Consider the following 11,097-nt stretch of genomic DNA (forward strand, 5'->3'; position numbering starts at 1 on the left):
TTTGTAGACATGCAGAACCAACAGCAGTCGTGGAATAACGATGAAGGAACTTCCGTCAGGGTTGATCGCTTTCTCTAAAACAGCTGCCACAGATGATGATAATTCCCTATAGTTCTCTCTCTCTCTCTCTCTCTCTCTCTCTCTCTCTCTCTCCCCAAGTGCAAATAACACTAAAAGTAAAAATTATATATTACAAATCTTTCAATTCCTCAAGGGGAGGTTGAAATGCCAAACAAATATATCAAAGCATAAACGTGGGTGCTAAATCCATTCCATTCCATTCCATATATGTGGGTGTAATCTAATGTGAGTGATAAATGCATTCCATACCATTCCATATATGTGTGTGTAATCTGATGTGAGAGTTGAATACATTCCATTCCATAATATTCAGATAAGTGTCTATGTTACCGTATAGTTTGAAAATAAAAGTAAATTGTCTCAGTTTTTGTAATGTCTAATTATAAACATCATGGATAGATGGTTAGAAATAGCTTGGGCCAAATAACAAATCTTCCTACGCCGACCTCTCCAAGTGTATGATGATAACCATCTTCCTTCCACAACTCTACGTGCGAAGCTTTAATCTCGATCAAGACAACTCTAAAATTTCCTTCGCCTAGATCTGCTCCATGGACATGGGCAGTTGAATCAACTTCATGCACCTCACCACGAGCAACTACCCGTTTCTTCCAATCGCAAAGATCGCATCTCTTGCCAATATGTATCAAATCAGGCTACATGTACAAGTATAACATGTCATTAGTATTTTTAAATGGAGGTGCATATAATCATAAACATAAATTTCTAATAGAGAAACGCATACATACCAACAAGGCACGACTAGATTTATATGGAGGTATTGTTGGTGGATCCACAACCCCTTGTTCCCCTTGCTTTTCTACAATACAATTAAGCTTCATATGGAGGTCTACCAGGCTTTTCTTCATTTCACCTACTTCCTCCTTCAAATTATCTCGATCCCGCGTCACCATATTGAGCTTATCTATAATAGGGATTGTCTTCCTCAATGCAATCTTGCCTACATTTCCACCTATACCCCGCATGCGCCCTCTACTATCACTCCCAATTGACTATAATCAAAATTGCAAGTCGATTTATCAGAGAATGCGTAAGTATAAATAAACTCAAGTACTTGAAAGACAAGCATATATACCTGTGTAAGGGCATCATCTACATTGGTCATCTGAGATGTTGGATTACTACTCTGAATCGACTTTATTTTTTCCTATGACAACATCCAAAAGAAAAATTAGCAACTAAAAGACACGTTTAAAATTCATATGGATAATGACAGAATGTACGAGGGTTGCACTTACAAAGGCTTCGGGAAACTGTAATTTGTCATCCTTTGTTGTATGGGCTCTGATGTACACATCAGCCCTACCAACGTCGGCATCACTAGTAAGATTCCTCTCAATTGCCTTTTCCACATTACATACATGCCAAAACACATTATTAATGGAATTAAATGACTAATAATTTCAAATAATCATCATAAATATAGTAAGATATATATTTTAAGACATGTACCATCTGATGGCGTATAACAGCCATGCTACGCCGCCCAAGTGTAGAAGGGCCAACTTGTTTGGCCCGATTGGATGCATTTCTTGCACTTAATTCCTTAAATTCATTTGTATTACGTTGATCCACAAAGAGTATCCAATCCTCTATAGGCACACCAACGGGGGCTGGAGATGACTTCACAGCTGCAAGATCCTTGTCCTTAACATACTTTAAATGCAACTGGTTCTTGTAATTTCTCCAAGAGGTATTCACACGTTCACGAACGTAAGTTGTCATCGCATGTTGGTTATTCTGAAAATCATAACTACACTCCAAGCTTTCAATGACTCTCTGAAGGTGCTCCGGAGGCACCTGGCGAAAGTCTGTGTAGGTGATCGGGATGTGGGTGCGGGTGAGAACACCAATGCATGAATTGAATGTAACTTGATTTATATCCCCCGCATTCGGTTGCCCAAATTCATTAGTCGTAATGACCCTCTTCAATGAAGTCTTCTCATTTAATTCTCGACCTCGCGTAGGACCTCTCTTCCTAGACGATGAAGATGACAACCCGTCTGCATAAAATGGGAAATTAGCTACACACATGTTTCATCACCTCCAATATAAAAGAAAATTAAATGAGGTTAAAAAGAAGAAAAATATAGAAGTTATCTTATTACCTATGGCTTCTTCACGGGCTGCATCCCCTAGCGGCTCTGTGCCGAATGACGATGCCTCTAGATCCATATGCCTGTTTCATTGGCAATATAAATCAAACCCAGGCATAAAAAGAAGATATGAGACTAGACTATCCAATACATCTTCAAGGGCTGCATCACTTAATGCTAAAAACCAAATAAGGAAAACAAATGAGCAAAATTTTCCTTAGAAATTTTGGTTACTTTTTCCTTAGAAATTGTAAGAGCAAAATTTGGATGTTGGCCATATCAATTTGGATGTTTTGGGCAGCGGATATTATTTTCTATGGTGTGGCCCACTGTTTGGTTGGATCCAACAGAATTTTCATTCGTCTGATCTTCAAATAGGATTCAGCTGTGGGACAGGTTGGATGTCATATACATACAACAATATGACATTTAACTCTAGAAAATCATACTAGGATCAGTAGGACCTGTTGAGAAAATTTTCAAGAAAATGAAGAGTGTTGATTTAGACAATTCTGACCATGAAAACAATTACATCCAGGAAATTTTCAGAACAAATCCAACAGTTAGAGAAATAACATAATGCTAAAGATTAGACAAAGGTATAATGCAACAAAGATAGACACCGTTGAGTTTCATTGGGTGCACAGTTAAAAGCCTTTCTTTTACATGTGGTACATGTGTACAATGATCAGGACAATTGCTTTGTGGTCACCAGATGGACTGCCCATACCTAAAATGCAAGGCAATCCAAATGGGTGACCATCCGGTCAATGGCCTGAAAACGTACAGTTAACTCAAATTACAAATATCCATCCACATTCAACAGGCAAAATTTGCCATAAATGGGTGATTAGAGCAGTCCAATCTTTGTGTAGATGAGTAACGTAAGAGCACATGGCAGGCATCGGGGAATCCATCTTTTAATACCTATGCCATCTGGTTCTTTATAGGCCATGAATGCTAGCATCTAACATAAAAAATGTTGAATGATAACATGTCGTACGTGAATTGTAGCAATGCCAACGCCTAAAAACATCACTTTACTTTAAAACAATGTAAAAATTAACAGCATTGAGTTCCAATTTAAATATAATAAAGAGACGAGTAAAAAAAAAATAGTAAATATTTTCCATTACATTAATATAATAATGGGAAAATAAAAAAGGTCCTAAATCAAAATCGTTTCGTTACATACATAAAAGTACCAACAAATCAACTTTTTCTCCCTACTCGCTTTCTTTTCTTTTTCTTTTCAACAACCACACAAATATCTTCATTGTCATTGAATAACAACTCGCCACCCATCTCTACTTCAGTGAGATTAGGTCCTACTTTAGCATCAGTTACAACCCCTGTTTCTGATAAAAGCTCGTCTCATCTTCGACGAAAATCTTTCTTGGAACCTCCAAGACCACATGCCAATCAGGATTTTTTGGATCTCTAGAATAGAAAACCTGCACGGCATGCTCTGCAAGAATAAACGGCTCATCACCCACTTGGTCTGAACTGAGAAAATTAGACAAATTCACCAATCTCAAATTCCCTTCAGCATCGAAAGAAACACCTTGATGCGTCACCTTCACCCAATCACACTTTAATAGGACTGGCTTGTACCCTTCTCGGTACTCTAGTTGGATGATTTTGCGGAGGACCCCATAATAAGGTACAGATTCATCCACTGTATTCTTGTCCTTAGCACTAGATCGGAAGGTGGTCATACTCTTTGTGCTAACCCCACTATTCTGGTTCACTTTATTCTCTTCGTAATCCTTGGTGATGAAGAAGAAACTATTGATACAATACTTATTGTACTGCATTGCAAAAGCCTTTGGTCCCCTAACTATATCTTTGAAGACTTCATTACTTGATTCATCCAAGTCTAGCTGTTTCTTCAACTAAGGTATGATCTCTTCATCACTCGCCACCTTAGTCCTCTTCCAGGCAACTACGGTTCGTTGCTTCAAGAAATTAGCATATTTCCTGCAAGTTAAGAAGGTTGTAACAAAATTGACAATTTTTTAATCTCATAAATGTTGTTACAATTATGTTGAATAATATTTGAAATAAATGAAGAAGACATACATACAAGCTAAGTCTAGTGCATACCATTGCCATGTATCATAGTTGGGTTGACTCTTCAGTACCCAGGTGCGAGCCTGTTCGTATTCAATACCTTCTAAAATGACACTTTGACCAGGGCCAACTGGACCAACCTCATCAACATTGAAGTCATCAACAATATCTTGCAACTTCGGCAGTAGTGAAATTGATCCGTCAAACCGCTTTTCCAGTTTCTCCAAGAGGCTTGTATTATTTTTGCCATTATATTGGTTGCAGTATATAAGTGTCTCCTCTTGAATGTATCGTTCTGCTATACAACCTTCAGGTCGTGTCTTATTGCGGACATACGCCTTAAACGTCTTCATGAACCTAAAAGAGTTAACGACACATTAATAAATGTAATTGTAGATGTTAGGTGGGTTTATTCACATTAAAATCATATCATACCTTTCGAATGGATACATCCATCGATAGTAGACAGGACCACATACGCGAGCCTCGTTAGCCAAGTGGATAGGCAAATGCATCATCACAACAAAAATTGAAGGAGGGCATGTAATCTCAAGCTCACATAATGTCCTTGCCATACCCTTCTCGAGAACCATTAACATTTCAATATCTATGGTTCGCGAGCATAGGGCATTGAAAAAGGTACAGAAGCTTCTAATTATAGTGCGCATATGCTTACTATCCCTGAATGCATGTTGGATCAAAATTGGAAGCAGATGTTGCATCAACACGTGGTAATCATGAGACTTCATACCCTTTAAATCCACACTATCTTCATTTACGATGTTCTTCCAATTCCCACTAAAACCGATCGGAACACGAAGCTCACGTAAAGTCTGGATGAAAATTTTTTTCTCTTCTTTTCGAAGCAAGAAAGGACCTCGTTTTTGGATCACCTTGCCATTAATATTTTCTAACCATAGACGCTTCTTTATTCCTAGCCACTTCAAGTCTCTGCGTGCATTGGCATCATCCTTAGTTTTTCCAGTTGTGTTCAACATTAGTGCAATAAGAATTTCACATACATTCTTCTCAATGTGCATAACATCAAGGTTATGGCGTACGGGAATATCCTTCCAGTACTCCAGATCATATAATATGGACCGCTTCAAGAAGCATGATGATTCAGCATCATCAGCTTGTTCCCGTCCTCCTTTTGTACCCATTTGTTTCCTCTTTCTGATTTTCCCCCGCTGCACATTTAGTTTCGTAGTGATGCTTTCAAGCTCAATCCCAGTTAGACGAATCGGTTGTGGTCGTGGCTCCGCCTTCTTATTGAAGGTGCCCGCACTTGTATCCTTCTTGGCCTCATCGTTTAGTGGCAACCACCTTCTATGACCCATATAAACGTGTTTCTTTCCATGGCGTAGTCGCAAGGAATCTGTGTGAGGACCACATGGAGGACAACCATATTTACCCTTGGTCCTACAACCAGAAACATTACCATATGCGGGAAAGTCGTGAATTGTCCACAGCAAGATGGTACGCATGTTGAACCTGTTTCCATGGTATGCGTCGAATGTCGTCATCCCCTTCCGCCATAAGTCTTGTAACTCAACAATCAACGGCTCCAAATACACATCAATATCCTTCCCAGGCTGTCGTGGTCCCTCAATGAGCAAAGTGAGCATAGTAAATTGCGGTTTCATACATAAATGTGGTGGAAGGTTATATGTCACACACATAACAGGCCAAGAACTGTACAACGTGCTGAAAGTGCCATAGGGGTTAAACCCATCTATGGCTAGACCTAATCGAACATTACGAGTTTCTGCTGAAAAATCCTTATACTTGTTGTCAACAAACTTCCATGTGCTAGAGTCCACCGGATGCCCCATCTTTCCACTCTGCATTTTTCCGGTTGAGTGCCAGGTCATCTCCTTTGCCACCCATGGCACACTGTACATTCTTTGTAGCCTTGGTGTTAATGGAAAATACCTTAACACCTTCTTAGGTACTTGAGCTCGTCTCGACTTCAAATTAACTTCTGTCTTGTACCTAGAAGCACCACGGTTTGGACAACTCGTCTTCACCTCATGCTCTCTCCAGTATAACATGCAGTCATTTGGACATGCATGAATCTTCTGATAATCAAGACCCAACTTTATAATGATCTTTTTTGCTTGGTAGGTATTAATTGGAGTCTTATTACCGGATGGCAAGACACTCTGGAGTAGTTGAAGAAGAGCCGTAAAGCTTTGTTCACTCCATCCATGGTTTACCTTTAATTTAAAGAGTTGCACTATGAAGGTCAGGACGGTGAATTTGTGACAACCAGGATATAGCTCAGTCATCGCATCTCGTAGATTTGCTTCAAACTCATTGGTTGAAGTATCTCCAGCAACGTCTTCAGCTTCAGGGGCTACATTGGGTTCATCTTGAATAACTTTATCCAGGTTATTACCACCGAGGTCTTCAACAACCGCATTAACAATGTTGTTTAAGTCTGCAACACTAGGGCACTGGTGAGAAGTTGATGCACGTTCAGTACACTTGGGCGATGCATTCTCACCATGCATGTTCCACACCTTATATGTTGGATTAAATCCATATTTAATCAGATCTATCACCACATCATCGATTAGGCAGGGTAAACGTAGACATCTGCATCTGGTACATGGACAATGAATGGATTCTCTACCAGGAAGATGTTCTTTTACGAACTTCACAAATCTCATCATACCATCTACAAATTGTGGGTCTGGGTAATGTAGAGTTATCCACTCCCTAGAGCCCATTCGATACGACCTGTAGGTAGGCACACAATTATACCTAATTCATCATCCAACTAACTATTGACAACATTTAAAAAATTGAAAAATATCCAACCAATTTTATATAACAACTTGCAACTTAACCTACTGGGAACCGTCATGCACCGTAATATCTTACGGCAGAGCGGGTTCTGAGGAGTTACAAGTTGGATTTCTACAAATTATACCTGATTCAGCAGGTTCTTAAAATGCAGCAGGAGAAGTGGACTTGTAACAAATAGGATTATATTCCTAAAACATCTAGAAGCATCATCTTTCAATTCAACATTTAACAAAGGATCATAAGTATAAACATTTAAAGAACAAATGGTTGACACTTGACAACATTTATTTAACATTTAAAGAACAAATGGTGGAATTTCTTTTCAAAGGCTACAAGAGAATTTTAGACTGAGAGTTGAGACATTAGACTGAGAATTTCTCCAGGTTGGACCTTGTGCTACATGTGATGGTGTATTTAGGCTAGCAAACATAAAGTTTATAATGTGAAAGATAGTAAGCAAGATATGGGAGTGTTTGGATGCTCAAAAATGTCAGTCAATGAATTACAGGTTGTAAAGCATTTACAACTTTTAGCTGTAAATGAAAACCTGCTGAAATTTCATTTACCTGCAACTAAATTCAGCCTAACAGCTAGAATTTTGAAATTTGGCAATAAATAGATTACAGTTTATATAATTTATAGGTTATCCAAATACAATTAACTATTTAACTATAAACAGATTACAGCTTAAACCCAAACAGGACATGCAGTAAACAATTTAACTGTAAATGAAAACATGTTGAAAAGCACTGATTTCATTTACCTGCAACTGAATTCAGCATAACAACTAGAATTTTGAAATTTGGCTATAAATAGATTACAGTTTAAATAATTTACAGGTTATCCAAACACAATTAACTATTTACCTGTAAACAGATTACAGCTTAAAGCCAAACAGGACATGCAGTAAACAATTTAACTGTAAATGAAAACCTGTTGAAAAACACTGATTTCATTTACCTGCAACTGAATTCAGCATAACAACTAGAATTTTGAAATTTGGCTATAAATAGATTACAGTTTAAATAATTTACAGGTTATCCAAACACAATTAGCTATTTACCTGTAAACACATTACAGCTTAAAGCCAAACAGGACGTGCAGTAAACAATTTAACTGTAAATAAAAACCTGCTGAAAAGCAATGATTTCATTTACCTGAAACTGAATTCAGCATAACAACTAGATTTTTGAAATTTGGCTATAAATAGATTACGGTTTAAATAATTTACAGGTTATCTAAACATAATTAACTATTTACCTGTAAACAGATTACAGCTTAAAGCCAAACAGGACATGCAGTAAACAATTTAACTGTAATTCAATTACCTCCAATTCATTTACCACTTACAAAATTTTCAGGCATCCAAAGGACCCCTAAGGAGAAAAACATAGATAAATAGCAAGATATGGGAAATGATATATACTTCCACCCTTGGTGACTCACCTTGATAATTGGATCAATGTGAAAGCCCACCTTTTGGATGGCTCATATGGCGTACACACGCAAATAAAGCCGATACAATTTTTATTTTATTTTTTCTGTTGAGGTGTATGTGAAGAATGAACATTACTCATTTTTCACCATACTTAATGTTCCAATCTACTACGGGTATTCTACAAACTATGGTATGTTCCATTTCTGCATAGCAGACAGTGAACATGATTGGAGAGAGGGTTAGGTACAGTACAGATTCATCGAGCATTGCCTTTCGTCAGCGGATAGGCAGAAACAACCATGGTTGATCTTTGTTGGTCATCATGTTCTTGGCTACAGTTCAAGGTATGGGTACAACCTGAGTGGTGAATTTGCAAAGCCTATGGGAAGAGAGAGCCTACAAAAGCTTTGGCAGAAGTACAAGGTTGACCAACTTCATACATCCAAACACCCCTTGGTAGCTCCTTCCTCACATGACATAGGGTATTTATCAAACCACAAAAGTGTTGCCAAAATAAAATATTTCATGAACTGAATGACATCCACACGTCAATAAAAGTGAAATGAATAACTCAAACATTATAGATAATAGATGCTAGCCAACCAGCTGGATGACTCTTAGAGATATTTTATCGTGTTTATTAGTAGAATGGTTTAAGATATTGTCAATTTTTATTCGCATAATAATTTGTGAATTATCATCATCATGTAAGTCTCATCCAAACTAACTGGGGTCAGTTACATGAATCCTATTCTAGCATTCCACACCATCAAGGACCATTCTTTAACCTGTACATGTTCCATAGAAAAAAAAAAAGCAGTTAGGATTTAACTTTTACCGTTGAAAACTTCCTACAACCCAACATAATGTTTATTTGCCATCCAATCTATTAATAAAATCGCATAGACTAGGATGAAGAGAACATAAATATCTACTTGATTCAAAACTACTGTTGTCCTGTTAAGTTTTCAACAGTAGGCTTTCAATTCCCATTTTTCCACGTGATGTAGTCAGCTTAAGCTTTTAACCTGTCCCCTTTTCCAGCTCATGCCTTAAAATAATAAGTCAAAATGAATAGATACATGAATAAAATATATACATCACGGTGGGCCTTATAGAGCCACTTATAGGACTGTCTGTCTCTAGCTTGGTAGAGACTGGACCAGCTAGAGACAAAAAGTCCTGTCCTACCCATCAGGACCAAGATAGAGACAGACGGTCCGTATTTTATCCACCGTCTATTTAATTTGACAGGTCATTTTAAGGCAGGAACACAAAAATGAACTAGATTGAAGGGTCTGTGAGGGATAATCTGGATAATCCAGTTGATTAGCATCTAATCTATCCATCCATCAGTGGTCAGAAATTTTGATGGTACTATAAATCACCGTGGGATTATGCCACATGTACGGTAGAAGAATCGCCACCATTTTTAAGATGATGCTGAAGAATGATACCAATACAACAGGAAAAAGAGAAAGAATAGTAAACTAAATTTGCCCTTTTGTCTTACGTTCTTTCATTTTTGTATCTGCATGAGAAGGAAGGCTCAATACAGCTTCTTGGGCTACAATGCACTGATGATTCTCTTTCAAGAAAGCAATGACTCATACATTGCGCACATGGCAAACATATAACACGATCAGGACCGTCCAAATCATAGGCCTCATTGCAAATGAAGTATAGGCTAAAAATTGCATATAAGGGGCCATCTTCACCGTCCCATTTTGATCGTTTGATTTGGACAGTATGCCTACTTTTCTTGTTGTGTGGATCAATGCAGTAAAACTCATTGCAATTAGAAGATCCTAGCCACCAATCATGGCCTTCGTTCAATAGAATGAAGTCCAGTGTTATCGTCCCCAAATGAAGCACCGACTACCATCTGACATTCCAACGGTTATCAACTAAATACAATCGAATGCATTCAAAAAGATCTCTAATAAACAGATATTATGAGAAGCTCTTTTTAATAATTCCTCCAGCTACATCATATTCACGAGTTTGATCAAGTTTGGCAGAAAATATAAATGTGAATACAATATTCCAAGAACATCATCAAGAAAAAAAATCTGATTACATTTCATGACTCACCTTAGCATGAAATCTGCATATGAGCTTCTGAATGAACGGTCTGTATACGAGCTTCAAAAAGGGCGATCAAGGGCAATGAAGATGCTGCTCGAAAGAGGGAAGGGAGAAGAAGAAAAGGGCGGTCGAAAGAGGGAAGGGAGAGGAATAAAAGGGGGTCGAAAGAGGGAATCAAAAGAGGGAAAATGAAAATTCCTCTTCAGCGAGAGGGAAAGGGAGAGGAGGAAGCGGGCGTTCAGAGAGGGAAAATGAAAAAATTCCTTTTCTGAAATCGTGGAAGAATTCGGATCCGTTAAAATGTGAGTTTTACATATTTTATATACTAAACTATATTCACAGCCGTACAGTTAAGGGTCCATTTAGTGGATTTTTAAGATATTATTCTATAAGATAATTGTAAATATAAATCATCTACAACAAGACCCATTATTCGGATGGTCTGGATAGCCATATATCAAACCCACATCTTATGTAGACGAGTTT

At 37.9% G+C, this 11,097-nt stretch overlaps 1 protein-coding gene across 1 annotated transcript; it reads right to left on the reverse strand.

The window, feature by feature from the left end:
- Nucleotides 1–320: 320 nt before the first annotated feature.
- On the reverse strand, nucleotides 321–10,761 carry LOC131256872 (uncharacterized). Its single transcript, XM_058257936.1, has 7 exons — nucleotides 10,618–10,761; nucleotides 2,211–2,281; nucleotides 1,555–2,105; nucleotides 1,341–1,445; nucleotides 1,178–1,249; nucleotides 831–1,094; nucleotides 321–737 (listed from the first exon to the last, which is right to left on the reverse strand). The coding sequence occupies exons 1-7, from the start codon at nucleotides 10,623–10,625 to the stop codon at nucleotides 471–473; spliced, it is 1,338 nt and encodes a 445-aa protein (XP_058113919.1). The 5' UTR covers nucleotides 10,626–10,761; the 3' UTR covers nucleotides 321–470.
- Nucleotides 10,762–11,097: the final 336 nt, after the last annotated feature.

Source organism: Magnolia sinica, chromosome 9 (genome assembly GCF_029962835.1).
Source record: "Magnolia sinica isolate HGM2019 chromosome 9, MsV1, whole genome shotgun sequence".
NCBI lineage: Eukaryota > Viridiplantae > Streptophyta > Magnoliopsida > Magnoliales > Magnoliaceae > Magnolia > Magnolia sinica.